Below are 23,510 nucleotides of genomic sequence, written 5' to 3'. Positions count from 1 at the left end.
CTTACTTGTTCATCCTTTGAAATTGGTGAAGTAAATACATAATTATTGTGAAAAGAATTGATTGTTAAAACCTCAAAAAATTACTAAAGCTAGTTTTTAATCTGCTGTGTAAAATATAGGAACATACTCAATCTGGGTTTAATAATGTCCAAAGAAGCCAACTGTAATGCTGAACCATTTGTTAAAGCTATGATCTTGTTTTTCCAAAGCAGAATATTTAATGGTCATTGCAGGATTTTTTTTTTAATATGCATTTATGTGACTGTTACAAAATTCAGCTCTGAAATTTAAAAGCCCAAACTAGTAAATTATCCTCTTTTGGCTTTCTTATTACATCCAGTATAAGAAGATTAAAAACATATGAATTATAGTATGCATTTTCTTGACTTGGAGATTTTTTTTCCTTTAAACAAAGTCAACGCACTAAAGTATCCTTTGATTCTCATTCAGTTAAAAATGTTATATTTTTTGCAAAGATATATTATTTTATTTGAAAATATGTTTAAGTGCCTAGAATACATATTTTTAGCACTTGAAACTTTCTCTGGCTATCACAACTTCTATTAGAGACCATGAAACACTTCAGGATTATTGAACAAATATCAATTATGTCTATGTCCTCAGTGTCAATCTGAATTGGAAATGTGCCATCTTTTACATCTTCACTAATAGAATTTTTAATTAGCTGTTGATACTGTCAATAATAGAGTGCAATATTATTCTTTTAAAAGATGATTTGTCTAAGCAACTCCTTTACCACTTGTTTGTTATTTTTTAAAACTGGTGCTTTTTATTATAATCAGAATAATTTTAAACAGAGCACTATAGTTTCAAAAATAGGCAGGAATTTTTGGCAAGATATTTTAATACATAGTATTTTCCCATGATTACTAGAAGTTTATCCATTTAAAAAAATTACATAAATAACTTATTTTAGACCTGATATTATTTTATACTTTAAAGTTAACCAGGACTTTACTAAATACTTCTTTTTACTGAGATGTAAGGAAAGGAAACAAGCAGAAGTTATAATCTACACCTCAAGAGAACTAGGGTCTAGGCAAGAAGGAAAAATATGAAATTGCAGGACAGTATATAAGAAAGAATTATTTTATAAGCCAAACTCTAATTTAATGGTGATATGGACTCCTAATTACAGACTAGGATTTTAGTAATGCTGCCTCCCTGAGTGAGTGGCTATCTGGCATCTGGTATATTACAAATGACTGTTGCTATTTTTCATGATCCTCCATTTCCATTATAGTTTTTATGCTTGCCCCTGAAATGCAATCTGCACTGAGAATTCCGATTGAATAGGCTCAACATGCAGCACAAGAAAGATCCTCCTGTGATAGAGAATAAGCCAAGGGCAGTGTGTCTCATCTATACAATCAAATCTCCTTTACCCCATAAAGGCAAATCTTTCCTTTTAAAAGGTTGAAATGAATGGTACTTAAAAATAATTTCAACTGGTTAAATTTAAGCCAACTGAAGAGAATAGGGGCAAAGCCCATTAAAAGGAAAACAACAACAACAACAAACAAACCAACTCTCTAGACCCATGATATTGCCATTTGTTCGTGAAATGGATGAATTTCATTCACTTTAAGGTCTTGTCTCAGGATCTGGTTTAGTGACAGGGAAACAGGTGTTGATATTCCTGACAGGCTGGTCACTATGTGTCAACGATCCATCTTCACCATTATACCACCAGTTACAACTAATCTCATGCTTCTGGATACTATTTCATAGCCCAGGGGAAAGACTTCTTTTTTTTAAACTATATAGTTTTGTCAACCATTGATTTAGCCCATTCTGCCTCTTGGTTCCATTCTAGCAGTTATTTGCTTGAAAAATAAAATCCGTGCAGCTTTATATTTGTTCCTTCATTCATTCATCCATTATTCAACAACTGTGTACTGAGTACCTACTTGTGAAACGTAACATATTAGATGCTGAGAGAAAAAGGAATATAATTATAATGTGGTTCTTGCCTTAAGGAAATTACACACTAGTAATGGAGAGAAGGTATGTTTGTAATCACTGACATCTACAGTTCAATGGAGCAAAATAACAACAATAATAATAACAATGTGTATCTATCCTGTGCCAAGCACTGCTTTAGATGCTTTAAGCATTTGATCTTATGTAAATTTCATAGGAACTCTGAAGGCTAGGTATTATTTCTCCTTTAAAAGAAGTTTCCAAATAAGTGAGCTAGGCTCAGAAGATTTCAGCAAAACATGCACAATCACACAGCTAGTGCACAGAATAATTGGGCTTCAAATCCAACATTATTTGATATTAATGTCCATTCTTTTTCAAATAAACACAGTCTCTAAGGAAAATGGTAAGTTTGCCATTTATTGAACATCTCTATGCTTAGCACTACTCTGAATACTTCACTTTAATGTCTCAATTAGTCCTCACAACAATATTATGATATTACAATGGTTATCTACCCATTTTGTAGTTAAAGAAAATGAAGGTTAGCACAATTAAGTAACTCGGCCAAGTTATTTAGTGGAAGAATTTTTTTTAATCTTAGGTAGTTTGGGAAGGTATAATGGAATAAATAGGATTTCAATGAATTTCCATGATTCTGACCAACTGAGGCAGGATGAAGGTGTTCTGGGCAAATGAAATGGTATTAGGAATGGCACAGAGACTTGAAAAAAAGCGAGGATTCCAGATTGGCTGAGTACATGGGTCACAATAGCCGGAGTGGAGATTCTGACAAGAAAGTGAGGCCATAGTCAGATACACTAGGTCACACTGTTGGGACTGTGTGAAGTAGGCAAGAGAGAGCCATTGAAAGTTTGGAGAGAAGAATGACTTTGATCAAAGCTATTATTACTGATCTGCTCTTCTATAGCCTGCCATAGTTAATAAGCTCTGTTTGCAGAAATCATGATTTTACAAATTATAATTTGTTAAGTTCCTCCAAGAACATGTTTACAGCTTCCATCTAAACAGCCAATTGTTATTCTTGTTGTTAAAAAAATAAAAAGCCCTTTTAAGTGACCTCTAGAGGAGCAGACTTCTGTGCCATAGCTCAAACCACTTCTATCTTAACTTACAATACTAAAATCAAACAAAGGGCACAGAGTAGAAGGTGGCTGGAGTCTGGACCTGGGAAAGGGGTCAGGTTCCTTTGGACACCAACCTGAAGTTAATTTGGGTGCACTGCAAAGTCATTAAGTAATTAAACCACAGAGCAAAGACAGATGGGTGGGAGACGGTGAACAAGGAAGAAAAGGACACTCTCATTCCATTTGTACAAACTGAATTTGAAATATTAGCAGACCAGAATTGTTTCTCCTTTAATATAATCAATTTAACAGAAATGCAAATGTTGTGAATTTAATGTTGTGAGGATGTTGTGAATTTAATGACTGTGGTTACAAGTGTTTTCTGCAGTCACATACCCTGTGAACTTGAGGCTGGCACTCACCCATGCCATTTGTACCCCTCCTCTCTGAATTTGTTTCCATGACTGCCAAGCACTGGCTGCAGCCAGCACTCCCTCAACACCCCCGCCCTGATACCATGCTGCCATCTTATGCCAAGCACACAGTGCTTGAGGAGCAACTTCCAACTGGTGATCGATAAAGAATGAGGAGAAGCCTCTTGAATGGGGGGATCTGGCATGACTCCCAGCTGGGCAAAGTCTACGTTCAAGTTGGCCTTCTTCATCATGATAGTATCCAACTCAGCAACTTTCACAGATGGTGCATCTCAGAGCATTCTGGGCTCCCAAAGGATACTAAACAGATTACCTGGGGTCTTTAATCCCCAGAGCTGGTCGGAAAATAACACTGAGCACCTAAAGTGAACCAACTGCTTGCTTCATAAATAAAACTTTTCAGAACAATCTGAAAGCCAGATTTCTCATTTAACAGATGAGAACACAGGGGCCTGAGGCAGTTAAGTAGCTTGACAGTGTGCTCATGCAGAGTCAGGTCTTTAACCCAGGTCTGACCCACACCTGGGTCTTGTAATCTTTCTACTTGGCCACATGCCTCCCCTGGGCCACCACCCAGGCCACTTGGCCCCAAACATAGCTATAAACAACACCTGGGAAACAGTTTTAAAACACATATCCTTGCGCCCAACCACAAAGGTACTGAATGTCTACAGCATATTTCTATCTATATCTATACCTATATCTACTTAACCTAATTATCAATTTGTCCAAAACAGGGTTTGTCAACCTTAGCACAATTGACATCTTGGGCTGGGTAAGCTTTTACTGTAAGGGAGTTGTCCTCTGCATTGCAGGATGGTGAGGGACATCCTTGTTCTCTTGTGTTTCAGCAGGTAAAGAATCTGCTTGCAATGCAGGAGACCTGGGTTCGATCCCTAGTTTGGAAAGATCCCCTGGAGAAGGTAAAGGCTACCCACTCCAGAATTCTGGCCTGGAGAATTCCAGGGACTGTATAGTCCATAGGGTCACAAAGAGTCACACACGACTGAGTGACTTTTTCACTTTCAGGTACCAGCAGCACTCCCCCTAGGGTGACAACTAAAATGTCTTCAGACATCGTCACATGACCTCTGGGGAAAAACTGCTCCTGGCTGAAAACCACTAATGCAAAAAAACTGCCAAGGCAATTTGGAAAAAGCATATTCAAAGTTCGTTGTTTATGAATCACATGCTTACGATATGTGTATGTGCTCAGTCTCTCAGTTGTGTTTGACTGTTTGTGCCTACCAGGCTCCTCTAACTATGGAATTTTCCAGGCAAGAATCCTAGAGTGGGTTGCTATTTCCTTCTCCAGGGGATCTTCCCAACCCAGGGATCAAACCCGTGTCTCTTGCATTTCCTGCATTGGCAGGTGGATTCTTTACCATTAGCGCCACCTGGGAAGTCCCCACGCCTAGGTTAGGTCTTCTACATAACGAGTGTGAGATGGGAAAAAAGCAGATCTGGGAGACAACAGGTTGAGTATCCTTTCAACTTCCAGTATTACCAACCTATTGGAACAATAACTAATCTTGGCCTCTTGAGTGTATGTGTTGTCATGGAAGTTTTCCAAAGCAGGATACAACATAGCGTATATTCAAATGATGATGAGATACTTTAGAAATTCAGAAAATACCATTGGATTTACAACAATTTGATTTGTACACATTTTTAAGAGCATTTTTAGAAAATTAAGTTTACACTGACCAGCTCCAGAATAGTCCACAGTAAATATTATGGATTCTCTTAACTTTTACTTACTGAAATTTCCTTCTTTGAAGGGCCTTAGCAGTTAAAAAGCATTTTATCCATATTTTTTACAGGCCTTAAAGAATTATTATTGCCATTTCATCATGGTAATAAAAAGAGGGACTTTAAAGATACATGCTCAAAAGTTGTTTATATAAAGTTATAAAAACAATTGAAAAAATGAGTATTTCTAAGTTCTCATGACCAAAGGCCTTCTATAGCTGCTCAAAGCTTTCACGGAAAATTCTCAAATTTTGCCTCTGCTGTCCATAACCTCCATTGAACCAAATATATCTGTATCTGGCATAAAATCCAGGGAATTACCAAGGTTTGGTGATTATATGGCATATATTTTTGTGTGTATATTAAAACCAAATATCAGGATCAACAGAATTTAGAATTTCTTTCCAAGATCTATCAGATCAGATATTTTGAACATTTCTATGGGCTCACTGTAGGTAGTTTAATAAATTCCTTTTCAGAATATATTTAAATATCACTATAATCAAATACAATAATATAATATGTCACTCCAAGATATTTGAATATAAAAGTATCTTTAAAAAACACTCTTTAAAAGAGCTGGTGTACTTTAATCTTAGAAGTTTGTCTAAATGACTATTGGAAACCATGCCAGTCAAGTGATTCATTTTATGTATTAATCCAGCTCAGCTGACAAGTAGTTGCTAATACAGCACTTCTAACATTGATTCAAGTCCCATAAAAGGATTTGGCTCATAAAAATGCTGGCATGGCATAAGGATGTAGATGTTTCCATCTCTTGTCTCTAGGAATACAGTCATGGGCCAAATATTGCTGGTGACCACAAGCATTTCTGGGAAGATAGGTGTTATGAAGATCAAATAAACATACAGCTGCTAAAACTACCTACATCCCCCTGTGTCTCATACCCTCATTTCTCTAAATAAGAGACATATCTTGAAAGAAGGGTGGTGAGGATGTAGCCACTTTGCCCGGTATTTGGCTTAGTGCTGGCTCTTGCTCTCTCTCATGTGTGCACACTCTGATTTTACTTATTATTCCAGGAAAAAAGGCCACCTTTACCCAAACACAAGCATCAATAGTAATTACTGGGATATGGCAAATCTCTTTTCATTTATTGAGATGGTTAGTACTATGAAAAACAGAAATCTGATAGCTTCTTTCTGTCAGCATAAAATGAGAACGTGACCTTGTCCTGAGAAACACCATTTAGTAATATTTTTCATAACTTCCATGCAGTGATGATCTAATAAGAATCTAAAAGTAATTAACTGGATCTCTTTTAGCAAACCAAAACCTTATTCAAAGACATATTTTTATCAGGATTCTAAGGGAACCATAAATTGGGGCGTTCTGAAAAACTGGGATCTAATCCAGTCCACGATCTGATCAGGGTTCAGTGGTAATAATAAATTGGGACTATTAAAACTGGGAATCATTCCAACACTTTATTTTGCCCACACCACAGGACCTAGCAAATTCTATGGCAAAAGACAGGGATATTCAGAGAGGAGTAAAACCAGGCTGAATTAATCATTTGTGTGTAATCATGCCAAAAGATGGGTGTTTTCAACAGTTTAAATAGTGCCAGAGTTTAAGTTCAGTAAATAATTAATTATAGAGAGTCTCTTGGCAAATTAAAGAAATCAACCTTCTGGTTCCTTGAGTAAAATATGCCCTCTTTTTAGGAAACAATAATGACAAAATCCTATCAATTCAACTGCTGCTCTACGTATTTAGGAGTGTAATGCTTAGGTAGGTTACAACATATAATAGTAACTCAAAATATACGTTTCCTTTCTTTCTTAGAGTACAATAAGCATCTTTATTTTTCAGTATGCACAAATGTTGGATAAACCCTAGCTTATTCTGGTTCTCATTTCAATTTCCAGTAACATAAAAATCTCCCATAATTAAATAAAATGCTGAGAGGTTGGGAATAGATTTTCACCCACTTGTATTCTCAAACTCTAAACGGTTTCTGAATGTTTTTATTTCTCTAAGATGCATTTCGTTTATGTAGGGAACTTGCAGCTGCATAATTAAATCTTGGCTTGCCAAATATCAAAAACACATGTATCGATTTAAACGAAGGGAACAGGCCACAAGCAGCTCAGCTGATAAGGCAAGGGAGAAGTCTCAGCTCTTGGAAGGCTTCCTAAAGGAAAGAAAACTAAGAACCTTAAATTCAGACACTGAAGCAGATTAACTTTCCTAAATCTTAGCTTCACTCTCACTTAGACATTCCATTCAGGCCAGTTGTTGAAAACAAGAGCCATATGTTTCCATACTTCTCTATGCTGAAGCTAAAGAGGTTGCCACTTCCCCCCCTCATCTCATTTATCCTAAGATTCTAACAAGAGCTACAAAAATAACATCTCACTAACGTGGTAAATAAGCTCCCTTGCAAAATAAACTCTGACACGGTATAAGAGTAATAGAGGATCTTAGAGTGCAACTTCATTCCTTGCCGCCTCCTCCCCAATTGTAGTAAGAAGTTTCATTTTGGAAAATTTAATTCAGGATTAGTAATATGGGATTTTTTGTTTTTAATTAACTTATTAATTTATTTTAAAATTTTATTTATTTTTAAACGAAGGATAATTACAATATTGTAATGGTTTCTGCCATACATCAACATGGATCAACCATAGGAATATATATGTCCCCTCCCTTGTGAGTCTCCCTCCCACCTCCCACCCCATCCCACCCCTTTAGGTTGTCACAGAGCCCCAGTGTGAGTTCCCTGAGTCACACGTAGATTCCCAAGGGTCAGTACTATGGGATTTAATGGAAGACAGCCTTTAGTCAATGGAGATTTCTTCTCCCAGTACAATAGTCTTAAATAAATGAGGAGAACATATTTTTCTTTAACTTAAATCTCCACCCGATTTTTGAGAAGGTATTAACAAGTACAGCATGCATGTTAGGTACTTTTTAGGCCAGAGAATCTGTTTAATTTCAAACTCTGCAGAAGGTTACAAATTCAAAGTCTTAAGTATCAAACAATAGCAACAAAAGCACATGGTTTACTGACTTGCTAAAATCATCTCTTGCTTTTAGCTCACCATACTAATTTACATAATCTGAACATTTGGAAAATGCTAATTTAATTTAGCTTGATAAAGAATTCTAGGAGAAATAATCTTTGAATATAATATTGGATTCATCCTTCTAGCAATGGACATAAGCATTTGGAAGTAATGTCTTATTATGGCCAGTCTCACTGGAGCATGAACAAAATGATGAGTTTATTTAAAACAGGGCTTCACTGCCATGGATTGTTTGACTTGTGTCAAGAGGGGACACATGATCAGCTCAGGAAATCGAATAGGAGACTAAGAAAATCCTAACATGCAATTAGGAGCAAGAAACTTGGGCTTATACATTGACATGGAAATAGTGCACACACTGCCATGTGTACATAGCCAATTCACAGAAGGCCACGCTAGGGAGTGCCAAGTAAATGCTTCTCTACTCAGATGTTTATAAATTTCTCAGACCCTGAGATTTGGGAGAGACCACAGAGATCATCTAAGGACATGAGCAGCATCAATGACACAAGAGTTTTGATGGTATGTGGCTTGATGTATTTAACTACATTAATTTACATGGTTTTGCATTGATGTAACTTTTTATTTAATTGAATGTGTACAGATACAAACAAGACAGTGAAGATAATATATCAATGACTGAAGTTTATGAAAGTGATTCCAGTCCAGTCCTTTCCTGATGCACTCATCCCTTCTCAGTGTAATCATCATTAGATATTTCCAGTGTCAATACACTTGCTGCTGCATGAGACACTCTAATTTGTCAGGATGTTTTCCCCTCTATTAAGCTGATGGCTACCTCTCTAAAAATAATTCCTCATTAGAATCTTCAAGAAAATAAATGAATATATGAATAAGTAGAGAGAGAGAGAGAATGGTAAGAGAATGGAGGCTATAAAATACATCTAATTCCTCTTTTATGTTAATGTTCTTTAATCATGTGATGTCAACTAAGTCTGAACCTGCAGGCTGTGCGTTCCCACATCCTTCCATATTTTTCAAAAGACATGGCTTTAATACTGCCATTTTCTGTGAGTGAGAGAGGCTTAGGGTATTCCAGGTGTGATCTGAGCAGTGCAGAATAGAAATTATTGTTTCTTCCTTCACTTTCGTACATGAATTTCTGTAGCCTAGGCTGGATTAAGTTTCTGGCAGGCATATCCCCATACTGACTCTTGCAAAGCTTACCCTCAACTAAAACCATCAGGCAAACTTTTCATATATTCGGTATTAAGTCAAACCTTCTACATCCTGTGTTTGTACAGCTCATTTTTGGACCTAAACACAAGACTTTACATTTATTCCTATTAAGTTCCTTTATATTTGATTCAGTCCATTGTTCCAGATGATTCTGTCATCGGACACACTGTCAACCCCTGCAGCTTTTTGGAATTTGAAATTTGATCAATAGGCACCATCACTGATGCCAATGCTTAGCAAGCCAGAGTTAAAATAAATTTTTAGGAAAACGTTTTTCTTGTGAGCTTATATTGTTGGAATTCTGCTGCTGCTGTGGCTAAGTTGCTTCAGTCGGGTCTGACTCTGTGTGACCCCATAGACAGCAGCCCACCAGGCTCCGCTGTCCCTGGGATTCTCCAGCCAAGAAAACTGGAGTGGATTTCCTTCTCTAGTGCATGAAAGTGAAAAGTGAAAGTGAAGTTGCTCAGTCATGTCTGACTCTTCGCAACCCCACGGACTACAGCCTACCAGGCTCCTCTGTCCATGGGATTTTCCAGGCAAGAGTACTGGAGTGGGTTGCCATTGCCTTCTCCGATATTGTTGGAATATTCACTAGTAATCTTTGGGTGTAGTTTCTCAAATAGCTAATAATCCTCTAGGCTTACATGATCTAGTGTATATCTCTCTGTATTAGCCACAGATTGTGAGACAATGCAATACTAATGTCCAGGAGTATCATTACTCTTTCTGCAGTACAAACAGGGGTTTTCAGCCTCCACACCATTGACAGTTTGAGTTAGATAACTAATCATTTGAGGATGGGAACTGTCTTATGGTTGTACGATATGTAGCCATATTCTGGGCTTCTACCCAGTACATGGCAGTAGCAACTCACTCTCCACACCCCCCTCCAAAGCTTTGGCAATCAACAATGTCTCAAGATACACCCAAACGTTCCTTGGGAAGCAAATTTCCATCCTTCATACCCCTCCTCCAAAGAACTGAGAATCACTGTTCTAGACTCTTTAATAACTCAATCCACCAGTTGTAGGTTTTTGACCTTTTGATAGCTACAACTGAGTTTCCCTTGTGGCTCAGACAGTAAAGAGTCTGCCTGCAATGCAGGAGACCCATGTTCGATCCCTGGGTTGGGAAGATCCCCTGCAGAAGGAAATGGCAACCCACTCTAGTTCTTGCCTGGAAAATCCCATGGATGGAGGAGCCTGGCAGGCTACAATCCATGGGGTCACAAAGTACTGAGTGACTTCACTTTCACTTATAGTTGATATTCATATATATCACCAACACAGTTCCATATTAGGACCTAGATACACAGGCAAATGAAAACAAGATATGGAAATCATAAGAAAAATAGTGATAGGAATGGAGAAGGATGATATAACTCTAAAGTTTAGAGTTGATTAGTTTAGATTAACCCTTGGTTCAAATAGTTACAAGGAAATTGAACCTTCCAATTCTGTGATTTAAGAGGTGATCTATGAGGACTTTGTACCTGGATGCTCACCAAGGTATGAACACTGAAAAAATGGAACCAGTCTGTACATTTCAAGATAAAAGAGGATAAATATATTTTGATATATTGATCTCACAGGATATTAGGCAGTCATCAAAATGACGTAATTTCAAAACATCAATGACATTGGGAAATGCTCAACATAATAGGAACTCTGTGAAAAAAGTAAAATATATATGGTATGAATACCAAGTTTTCAAATAAAAAATATATAGTAAAAAGATCATAAAATTATTAACAGTGGTTATGGAATTATGATAGAATTTTGCCTGATTTTAATAATCTTCTTTACACTTTTTATGTTTCCAAAAATGTCTTAATAAACTTATTGTCTTTGTTAGTTTTGTGTGCATGGTGGTATGGGTGGGGAAAGTGATTCGTAGTCTCTTAGGTGAATGAGCACTGGCAAGTGTTCCTCTTTTGTTTGTATAAAGCATGCAAGTAAGGTAGGAGGCCTCAGAGAGGGCATGTAAGAAAGACGGCAACATTTTTAGACTGAGTTATTCAATCCTCTTGAGAAAAAAAAAAATCTGTATATTATTATAGAATGAGAAGAGCTTAATCTAATGTTCCAGCTAAATCCTGTCCCCCAAACTCAGTGTTTCTCAGACTGCTAAAGAATCGCATTGAGCATAAGTATTAAACCTAGATTCCTGACCTCTAATTCGCAAGATTCTGATTCTGTAAATCTGGTGTGTCAGAAATTCTCATTTTTTTCCACAAGCTCCCCAGGTGATTCATTCTGATTCAGGTGTCCCATGGGCCAATCTGAGAAACATAGCTATCTGTAAGAAGTCATGTGTTTTGATTTGGATGGGTGTTTTTTTTTTCCCCTCTATTTTTGATAATTTCTTCCTGCTATACACTAAATAGAATTGGTATATACCCTCAGGGGTGTGTTAGCCAACTGGCTCTTTGAGAAAACAAACCCAATTTACCATCATTTGCCAATTTCTATGGTGTAAACACTTCCACCATGAACAATTTCAAGCTACCAATGGTTTAACAAGAAGCTCGCGTAATTCTTGAAAGCTTAATAATTGTCTTTCACAAATTGGTGCAGGCTGGTTTAAGCAATGTACAGTATATATTTTACTTAAGTGCTTTAAACTCTTTGAAAAAGAGATATGTTAGTGAAAAGCTATTATATCTATGACAGCTAGGATAAAGCAAGTAAGAAGTTGGATGGCTTAAATCTTCTTTACATAATAAATTTCAAATGTATTAGGAAAAACTCAACTTTGTGAATTTGTATACACTATTTCCTATTTTATGATTTATTTTATTCCTATTTTATTATATATTTTTCCTGTGGCCAGGCCATGATGAGTAATATGTTTGCTGAGTTCTTTAAGAGTTGTGAATTGGTTTCCTATGGATGATAGAGAGCCAAGAAATGGGACTCCAGGGCTGAGAGCGATGCCAAATGTTCAGCCTTCACCTTTGCCCTTTATGGTCTTCAGCCCCTGAGCTGTTGAAATGTCCTTGGTCATCAATTCTATAGCACCCAACCAAAAAATCAACTTCTCCTCCTTCTTCCCCTCATAAATGATTGAGACACTGTTGTCTCTAGGAAACCCATATCAGATGTGTTTTATGTGTTCACGTGCGGGAAGTGGACTAAGTGGGGGCTAACAGTATAGCTCTTTAAATATTTTGACCAGACATATTTTAAGAAAATTGGACCTGAAACCAATATAACCAGCTGAGGTAAATTTACGGTCCCACTTTTAAGAACAAAACTCCCTCAGGCACCTGTTTCCTAAAGGCAAAACCAGAAAGGAAATGAACTTTTGCTTAAAGACAACTCACCTTATTTTATGAGTTATCAATTTTCTATCTGGCACAGGATTCCCTAGCTACTAAGAGGAACACCCCTCTTCAACCCCAAGCCAGCACTGAGCTGCAAGAAATGTAAAGTCTGCATTCTAGAAAATAGCTTAGTTTCCTGAAGATGAGACAAGAATGTGGTGCTTCAGTAAGTGAAATCATGGGAGCAGCAAAGATCTACGATGGGGACTCACCACACAGATGTCTTTGCCAATAAATGCATTAAAATCTTAGCCTGAATTACATTTTACATTACAGGATTACTGAATCTTGAATTATGATGGAAAATTCATGTTTCTTCTCTTTGGGGCAACTCTGACATGTGAATAGTCAACAACAATGGAAAGCACTTGATTTCCTTTTATCTGCTCCACTGACCCTGAAACTGAGCTTATCAACCTCTCAAAAATGAGAAAGGGCTAAATAGCATTTTTTCTTGCTATTGATAAAGTGAGCCTTCTCAATGGGAATAGACCACAAGATAGGGGTCAAAGGTTAACAGTTGGTACTCTTAGCATGCTCTGCACTAGAAAACACAATGAATAAGAAGTATGATTTTCTTAGTACCCATGCTAGAAAATTAAAATAAGTACAAGTACTGACTTTTTAAAAACTGCAACAACTATTATTACTAATAGGCAAGGAAAAAAGTTGCACAAATCTGATGTCAGGCATGATCAAGTCAGTATCAAATACTTAGTTATAGAATAATCTCAGTCTTTCTCCAAGCTTCATCTGGTTGTGAACGCAAAGAATTTTCAGGAGAAGTATGAATATTCAATTACATATTTCAAAGTCAGACATTTATACATCTACTTCGGGTAAGTGCCAGAGTTAACATCAAAGATATGTGAAGGACTTCTTGTCTAAATGGAACATTAAGCTCCTTAAAAAGGAGAATTCAGCCCTTGCAAACTGTCATTTTTTCAGTAGATGAAACCGACCCTTTCACAGATGGGCAACATACTTTGTAACTTGCTGATGGCATAATAAAAGACACTGGCTTTTTAAAAATGAAGGGCATGTACTTTTCAAATTATAGCACCCAAATGGGTTTAACAGACTAAAATTAAGAAGGCATACAACAGCTTGACAAAAATTAGGAACAGACTATGGAAATTTGATAGCTCTAAGAATCAATATTCAAATGACTTAAAAAAAAAAAAATCAAAAACCTCCTTGTTTAAACCATAGGGAACATATGCATTTTTAGAGTCAAAACTAGGGGTAGCACATTTTGGAATTATAAGTACCGATAAAATAAAAACATGAAGTCAATTTCTTCTCAAAATATAATAAAAATTCCCCAGAAAGGCAGATTCCATTTATATCGGGTATCTCTCCTTTGCATCAGTCAACCCCTATGCATTTTAAAATAAGATTTCTCCAGTTGACTGATAGAATAACCAAATTAAACATAGACCCTGCACAAAAATAAAACAAGAGGCTTAGCATTTCTACTCACCTCTCACGTTCTTCTTTCATTTTTTCCAGTTCCTCTTCTCTCAGGCCACCCTGCTTCAGAGGACCTTTTTGCTCTGCCTTTCCACCCTTATCATCTTTCTTCTTTCCAAATCTAATGAAACATGGAGAAGATGATTGTTAATGATAAGCATGTTCTTTTTGTGGTAAGTTGTAGATATTTATGAGATGAACTCATTAAAGAACAATTCTTTACTCTAAGCAATAAAAAGTCATTTCACATACAATGGAAGTAAAAATAAGATACTTAGAGCAGAAAAATAATACAGTTACTGAAGTCCCCTCCCACTTCTCTCTTCCTTCTTTCTTTCTACTTGGCTATTGATTGTACAGTCTGTGCAAAATCATGTGATTAAAGACTAAAAATTTCAAACAATTAATTCAGTGGTGATTAAAAGAATTGAAAAGTTGTCATTAATATATAGCTAAAACCGAATCAATCTCTTAAAGAGGCCTCCAGAATTCCAGGTGGCATCGGCATTGAAGATTAAACTCATGAGGTTATATAGTGATGGTGCTGGTAAAGGACTTTACCAAACACATAGTTCAATGTTCTAACCTTACAAATGAAGAACCAAAACCTCAGAGAGGCCTTGTTCCTTAAACAAACCCAAGTTCAAGGCAGGGCTGGGATTAGCATGTGGCTCACCTCCTACACCAAACATATATCTTCAGGCTACACTCACTCTCCATGTAGCCACATGATTCCCAATTCAGCCCTGAGTCAGTGTGCTCTGAATACTTCTTGGTGCTGGGCATATGTGTAGTTAACTGGCCAGTGGTAATTTTACTTTCTGCCCCAACTTTAATGAGATAATTGACACATAACATTGTGTAAGTTTACAATGTATTGATTTGATATATATTACTTTAAAAAGAATTACAGCCAATATATTAGCTACACCCTAGCCTGGTAGGCTGCAGTCCATGGGGTCGCGAAGAGTTGGACACGACTGAGTGACTTCACTTTCACTTTTCACTTTCATGCCTTGGAGAAGGAAATGGCAACCCACTCTAGTGTTCTTGCCTAGAGAATCCCAGGGACAGGGGAGCCTGGTGGGCTGCCGTCTATGGGGTCGCACAGAGTCAGACATGACTGAAGCGACTTAGCAGCAGCAGCAGCATATCCTGTCACATAGTTAGCATTTCTTTTTTGTTGTGAGAACATTTAAGATGTGCTGTCTCAGCAACTTTTAACTGCCTGATACACTACTATCAGCTATAATCACCATGTTGTACATTAGATCCCCAAACTTGCTAATCTTACACCGGGAAGTCTGTACCCTTTGGCCAACATTTATTCATCTCCCAACCCCTGATAACCACTATTTTACTTATTTCTCTGAGTTTGATTTTTTTAGATTCCCCATAAAGTGACATCATACAGCTATGTGTTTTTCTTTCTCTGACTTATTTCACTTAGTATAGTGCCCTCAAGATTCATCCAAGTTGTCACAAATGGTAGGATTTCCTTCTTTCTCATGACTAAATAATATTCCATTGTGTGTGTGTATAAATACATACAACCATATATGTGTGTGTGTGTGTGTATCAAGCCTATCTTCTTTATCCATTTATCTGTTGATGAACACTTAGATTGTTTCTGTATCTTGCCTATCATGAATAATGCTGCAACAAATTTAGGAGTACAGATATCTCTGAGAGATCCTAATTTCAATTCTTTTGGATATATATCTAAAAGTGAGATTGCTGAATTATATGATAGTTCTAGTTTTAATTTCTTGAGGAACCATTCATTGTTTTCAATAGTGGCTGTACTAATTTGCACTCCAAACAAGAATACACTAGAGTTCCCTGCAATTATGATAAAATAATTGGTGTTTCCTTAGCATTTTTTGGAAAATGAAACTGCCAATTTTAAATTTAAAAAAACAGCTACAATTAATTTTTGGTCTTTTATATTCTTAAAAGACAGGCATTTTTCCTAATTAATATTTTCTTTGAAAGCAGTCTCCCATAGCCTTGGTATTAACACACATGAAAAATGAAAATGACCTGATACTCTGCTGAGAACCAGGATAAAAGTCATTCTATTATGCACTACTGCTAAGTCACTTCAGTCGTGTCCGACTCTGTGCGACCCCATAGACGGCAGCCCACCAGGCTTCCCCGTCCCTGGGATTCTCCAGGCAATAACACTGGAGTGGGTTGCCATTTCCTTCTCCAATGCATGAAAGTGAAAAGTGAAAGTGAAGTCGCTTAGTCGTGTCTGACTCTAGCGACCCCATGGACTGCAGCCTACCAGGCTCCTCCGTCCATGGGATTAGGCAAAAGTACTGGAGTGGGGTGCCATTGCCTTCTCTATTATGCACAGACTTCAGTTAAGGTAAAGACTCGTCTTAAATCTAAGGGAATCCCAGTTGTCCCTTGTTTCTTACTACCTAGCTACAAAGTTTAACTCTGTGAGTAAGCATTCATATCTTTAGCTTACTCATCCCATTTGTATCTATGTATCCATCCATCCTTCCAGCTATATAACCTGAGGACACTTGTCAAATTACACACATGCTCGGCTGACTGCCCCTCCCCCACTCCCATCCCTGTGCCCCAGCCTTTCAACACATCCATAGAGAGTCAGAATCTCCTCCCAGGAGGACCTAAATCATAAACTTGTAAGAAACTCATTTCCTTCAGAATTTCATAGAAGTGGCCTAACATTTGTCTCTTTCTGGATTGTGTTTCAAACCAAAGCAGAGGTTGTTGGTCAAGTGGCAGCTCTGAGTATGACACGTGGAAGATGGCACTGCCAACATTCACAGTCATGGTGTCATTCAAGAACAGACTGCATCCTGCTTTCCGCAGAAGCCTCTTCCAGCTTTGACTCCTCTGTATATTTTTTCATTATAATTTCAATGAGCAAATTGTCTTTCATGAGTTTCCTGTCTCCCCACTGCCGTCTCTCTGTGTCTGCTCCTACTGCAGTGCTTTTGCTATATATCCAGTCTAGTCTGAGCACTTGGGTTGGTTGACCATCAGCTTTAATTCCATCATTCCCGGCCTTATTTTTTTTCTCTTCTTCCTCTTTCTTGCATCCTTTTCTGAATCTATTCCTCTTTCTCACTGAAGAAATGACCTGATCCCATTCATAGGAGTAAATAGAGAAGACAGAAAAAATAGACAAAATATAAGAACATTAACTTTCAGATCATTCAGATTTGTTAATATATTCATGATCTCTCTTTAACCTACAAAGCAGGAATATCTAAATAATGTGTTTCCATGAATACATTCTTTGGCTTTTTGGATCCATGAAGAAGAGTCTTAGGATCAACATTATTACTCTAAACTCCTTTATGTGACAAGTTAATACTTTAGTACATCACTTATTAAAATAGTTTTCCCTCAAAACGTCACCAAATAAAGTAATAGTGAAGCAAAAAAAAAATCAGAATTGTGGGGAGTGAGGGTAAAACAATGCCTCAGGAAGTTGATAAAGGCCAAGATTGCCAAGATCTCTATAGATTTTAGGCTTGCTTTTCTGCTACATCTCAAATATTTTCTTCTAAATTTTGAGGTGTTAAGATTTTCTGAGATGAAAGTAGTGTCATTTTTGAAGGGCAAAACGAACTTATACCCTAGTTGACTTTTAGTATCACAACCAGTATATTGTTTTTTCCTTCCTGTGGCTGAAGTATTCACTTGTACTGCAGTTTGAGAACAGCTTATTATGCTTCCATTAGAGTGAGATATGTTTGAAAAAGAAAAGGTTGAAAAAGTGAAAGTGTTAATTACTCAATCGTGTCCAACTCTGTAACCCCACAGACTGTATGTAGCCCACTAGGCTTCTGTGTCCATGTAATTTTCCAAGTAAGGTAGCCATTACTGGAATGGGTAGCCATTCCCTTCTCCAGTGGATCTTCCCAACCCATGGATGAAACTTGGGTTTCCTGCATTGCAGGCAGATTCTCTACTGTTGGAGTGACCAAGTTAGTTGTAAGTAAATTCTGCCAAGCATTTTCTTCTAAGCAAGAACCATCAATAATATTCAACTCAACCAATTTTATAAATATTATAAATGTTTTGATTTAAAGTTCATGATCATTTATTAAAGTTTCTAGTAAGAAGAGCAGAAAGCTGTGAAATTTATTTCATTAGACAGAGAGAACAGTTACCAATTATCTTATTTTGTAAAGTCTGGGTAGGTTCAAGAACAGAATTCTAAGACAATAATCTTCAAAAGGGCTCCCACATTGTTAAGATGAGGAAATTGAGACTCAGAGAAGTTAAATGACTTTTATTTATTAACACACTGAATTCTTCTTCCCAGTACAGCAGTCAGACAACTTAATTATCAGTGGTGGCAGTGGTGGTGGTGGGAGTTGGGAGAAAAGCCTCAATTTAGTGAATTTTACAGGTCCTTGTTCTCCTTTCACGCAGCCTCTTTTGGGGGTCATTTCATATCCATTCTTACTTCCACTGACATAAAGAGAGAAGAGTTGGGGAGATTCAAATACATTGATTCATCTCTCCATTAGCTATTTTTGTGAGAAAAGTCATGCAGACCTTAAATGGTTGAAATTACTGCTTTGCATTCTAAGGTTTCAAATATCCACTGCATTCCAGACCTCCATTATCTATTACCTAGGAAATTTGAGAGTTGGTCATTCTGGGCTAGGTGCCTTAAGGAAATTGCTTATAGGTCAACCTTGCTTTATATAAAAGATATTTTCCTGAAGAATTCTGTGCAAACATATGGTTTTAATCAATGAAATCGTACTTTCCATGTACCTGGAAAGCCTGTTTAAAGAATCTTATGATGGATCTTTTCGTAAAGTGGAAAAATCACCTTTCAACATACTCTTTATGTAAATTTAGATTTTCATGAATTATAAGTTTGCTTCAAACACCTGTTCCTGTTTATTTTTACAGAGCGGTTATATGAATCAGCTTCATGGAAGACTAGCTTGCTTGCTTTCTTCTTCTTTCATTCATGCATTTGTTTTAAAAAATATTTTGTAGGCATCTCTTTTGTGTCAGACATTGTCATAAGTACTGGATGTAGGTTGATATTTTATTGGGATACAAAACCAGACACTGCCCTCATAAAATTTACATTCTGATAGAGGAGACAGTCACCAAATAAGTATCAATTTATAAGTTGTGAAAAGTGCTATGCAGGGAGTTAGGAGAGAGAGTAACAGGAAAGAGACTGTTTGGGGAGGTCTTTAATGAAGAAATGACATTAAAACCATAACAATAAGGGGGACAGATTCCAGACAAGTAGAGATAGGAGATAAGCCTGTGGATGAAGGAAGGGGACATGCAGAGGACATGAGGAGCATGATGCCTGGTGCATTCCAAGCAGTGAAAGAAGGCCAGTCTCCAAAGCAAGGAGAACAGAAAGGATCTTTGTATAAGATTCGGACGGAAAGAAGGGCAAGGTCCTTGGAGTGCAGGTCTGAGAGATGCTTAGAGTTTATTATAGGAATGACAGTAGGTCATTTTTTTAGTGATTCAAAGAACAGAGACGCTAGTAAGGAAATTGGTTGATTTAAAGAATTGGTAGAGGAGCAACAAATGACTAATCAAATCATTTTAAGGAGAAGTGCTACAAAGTTACGCACATTTAAAAAAATGATGCTGGTTGCTGAAGTAACAATGTGTACCACATAAAAGCAGGAAAGCTGTCTGGGAATGGCTACAGGAGTGTGGGTGAAAGATGATGGTGGCTTGGATGACTGGAGGCTGCTGAGAAGAGAAGACAGTGATTTGGAAATGATGGGCCAATGGAGAGACAATCAGAAGTTCACTTCTAAGCACAGTTATTTTAGTGCCTTTGGGAAATCCAGATGAAAAAGCTGAGGACAAGGACTGAGCTATGGGCACTTTAACACTTAAATGTTGGATGGTATACAAAGCGGACAGAACAAGCACAGTGAAAGAGACAGGAAGAAAGTTAGGAAGATGTGGTGTAAGACATCTGAGAGAAGAGGGCTGGGAGGAGGAGTACATGGTCAACAGATGGGAATACTGTTGAGAAGTCCAGTGAGCTGACGACTTGAAAAGGTTCATTAGATTTGGCAATCTGAAGCCAGTCATCACCCTGGCAAAGTTCAAGGGTGTGACGTGAGCAGAAACCAGGTGGGAGTCATCTTAACAGTGAATGGCAGGTAAGTACAAAAGTGTGTGTCTGTGTGTGTACAAGCATTTCGAGAGGTTTGGCTGGTAGGGTGGTTTCTGGAAATGGGGTGAAATGTTGAAGATGAAGGTTTTCAATTTGGCTCATCTCCGAAGACTTTTGTTGGCTGATAAGAAGAAACGCCAGAGAGTATTTATAGATGAAAGAGAGAAGAGAATACTGCCATTTTTTTTTTTGCATGACAAAATATACTTAACATAAAATCTACTAGTTGAATCATTTTGTGAGTAACCAGTCAGTGGCATTAAGTACATCCACATTGTTGTGCAAACACTAACCACCATCTCTCCAGAACATTTTCATCATCCCAGATTGAAATTTTGTACCTATTCAACAACAACTCCCCATTTCTCCCTCCCCTAGCCCTTAGTAACCACTATTCTACTTTCTGCCTATATGAATTTGTTCTTGGTACTTTACATGCTGCTAAGTCGCTTCAGTCATGTCCGACTCTGTGTGACCCCATAGACAGCAGCCCACCAGGCTCCCCCGTCCCTGGGATTCTCCAGGCAAGAACACTGGAGTGGGTTGCCATTTCCTTCTCCAGTGCATGACTCCAGTGCATGAAAGTGAAAAGTGAAAGTGAAGTCGCTCAGTCGTGTCCGACTCTTAGCGACCCCATGGACTGCAGCCCATCAGGCTCCTCCGTCCATGGGACTTTCCAGGCAAGAGCACTGGAGTGGGGTGCCATGTACTTTATATAAATGTAATCAAACAATACTTGTCCCTTGGCTTCTGGCTTATTTCACTTAACAGTATGTCTTCAAGGTTCATCGATTTTGTAACATGTATCAGAATTTCCTTCTTTTTTAAAAGGCTGGAAAATATTCCATTGTATGTAGAGTACTGTATTTGTTTATCCATTATCTGTCAATGGACACTAGTGTTGTCTCCACCATTTTCCTCTCCTGATTAATGTTGCTATGGATTTTGGTACAGGAGAACAAAGTTCTTGATAATGGCAAGAAACTCAGAAAAAGTAGCAGCTAGGAGATAAAACTTCACAGAACTGATAAAAGGGAAGTGGAGGTGTTCCTGGGTAATTTATCAGTTAATGTGATGCAACACATATAAGAAAAATGACTCCTATCCATAAAATGAGATTTCTTGGTATAAATTAATAAATCAAAGGAAATAGAATATCCAAGGTGGAAAAGAACCTCATGGAGGGTTGTAGAAAAATACTGTAACACACCTCACCTGTATTCCTATTTGGCTTATGTAGGGAAGGAGTTTCCCTGGTGGCTCAGTGGTAAAGACCCAGCCTGCAAGGCAGGAGACGTGGGTTCGATCCCTGGGTTGGGAAGATCCCCTGGAGGAGGGCATGGCAACCCACTACAGTATTCTTGCCTGGAGAATCCCATGGACAGAGGAACCTGGCGGGCTACAGTCCATAGGGTCACAAAGATCAAACATGACTGAAGCAACTGAGTACGCAAGCATGTGCTATGCAGGGAAGTCCTAAATAACTATCTGGGGAAGTAGAATTTAATAATGGTTCATTCAGTCATTCAGACATTTACTGTGTAGCCATTACATATCATATGGGTTAGGCACATGGCATTCAACCACTAATAAGGTGAGTTGTTAGGTAGATCTCTAACTCCTCCATCCAACTAATTAAATAAGGTTCCAGTATCCTATTGGTTTCCATACTGGAAAGATTTTAACCCAATTCTTAGTATTGGTTCCCTAATTTCTCAGCAAATATTTTCTTGTTTCTATTTCTTTCCTTGAGCTTTCTAGATAAAGATGACTTTCAAATCCTCCCCAGATTCCTACGTACCCTAATATTCCAAATTCACAAATTTATAGCTCTATCTCTGACTGTTTCTACCTCCAGTCTCATATTTCATTCACTTTTTCATTCTGCTAAGTTGTATGGGTCTACAATTTTCTTCCTTGATCCCATTGGGCAATTTATGTAGGTATTAGTGACCACTCTTCTTTCTCTTGGCACAGACTATATGAAAACAATCCTGAGCGATGGCTTAGGAGAACTAAAAAGTCAGGCAAGGGAAAAGTTCAGACACTCTTATTCCAAATTAGTGGTGAGCTATGAATTCAAGGAGAGGTGAAAATTTGAAACCTAATGTATTTCTCCTACAATTAAGAAATACCTTTGGATATCATTGATGCATTTGGAAAAGGCTATAAGACCCAGTCATCAATAATATTAAAAATCTATGGAATGGAGTCAGATATGAAAATGCACAAACCTCACAGTTGTAGTATTTTCTGGACTCAGATAATGTTTCATTCTCCCTATAACTAGTTTACTTTTAAATTACACATGATATTGCCTTATCATGGTGTAAATTATATAGCTTGAAAGAGCTTAAGCAAAATATGGGAGCAGAGAAGTTCACAGACCTTTGACTATGTCTCTATAGTTTATTCTGAAATTCACCCATAAAAGGTTTCTGTTGTCTGATATATTCCGAATTGGGTTCTGAATTAGCATATGCATATGCTTACAAAATTAACATCCATGGATTGCAATCTCATATGATTTCTCTGCACTTCAACTATTGCTTCTAAAATGTATGTCACAAATGTCTTTACTTGTTTACCTTAGATGGTTCCCATCGTACCTAAGAATTAGTGAATTTGATAAAAATACAATGAAAATTGACCAAATAGATTTCTCCCTCCTTTGGGGGGGGTACCTAAGGCCATTGCCTACTTTTATGTTAATGCTGATAGAAGAAAGTACAGATATGTGTTTACTGTAAACCAGTCTTAGTGAAGAAAGAAAAAGATATTCTCATTTTATTTTTAGTGTTCCACAGTATGTATTATTGTTATGGTTAATGCCTGTGATTTTTCAGGAGGGAGGTGGAATGCTCTAAAACTCCCTATGCTTTCCCCAGCAGAGGGCTGTACTTTAAACTCTGTAGGTTCACCCTGTAGTTCACAAAAGGAGTTAGGGACTTGCTTTATAGGAGGTGTTCACAAGCAGAAACTGAGTGGTTTGATGATTCAGTAACTGAAGGAAAACTCAGGCTAAAAAATTTTTCTTGTTAACACTAACTGAATCAAGGAGTCAAAACT

The 23,510-nt window shown here is 37.5% G+C and overlaps 1 protein-coding gene across 2 annotated transcripts in view; it reads right to left on the bottom strand.

The window, feature by feature from the left end:
- PARD3B (par-3 family cell polarity regulator beta) overlaps positions 1-23,510 on the bottom strand; it is a 1,167,183-nt gene that overhangs the window by 211,545 nt on the left and 932,128 nt on the right. For both annotated transcript variants that reach the window (XM_002685527.5, XM_005202765.5), the window contains exon 19: positions 14,280-14,390. In XM_002685527.5, coding sequence (XP_002685573.1) covers positions 14,280-14,390 — 111 coding nt within the window. The remainder of the gene's footprint in view (positions 1-14,279; positions 14,391-23,510) is intronic.

Source organism: Bos taurus, chromosome 2, assembly GCF_002263795.3.
Source record: "Bos taurus isolate L1 Dominette 01449 registration number 42190680 breed Hereford chromosome 2, ARS-UCD2.0, whole genome shotgun sequence".
Lineage (NCBI taxonomy): Eukaryota > Metazoa > Chordata > Mammalia > Artiodactyla > Bovidae > Bos > Bos taurus.
This window is presented reverse-complemented; position numbering and strand designations above follow the sequence as displayed.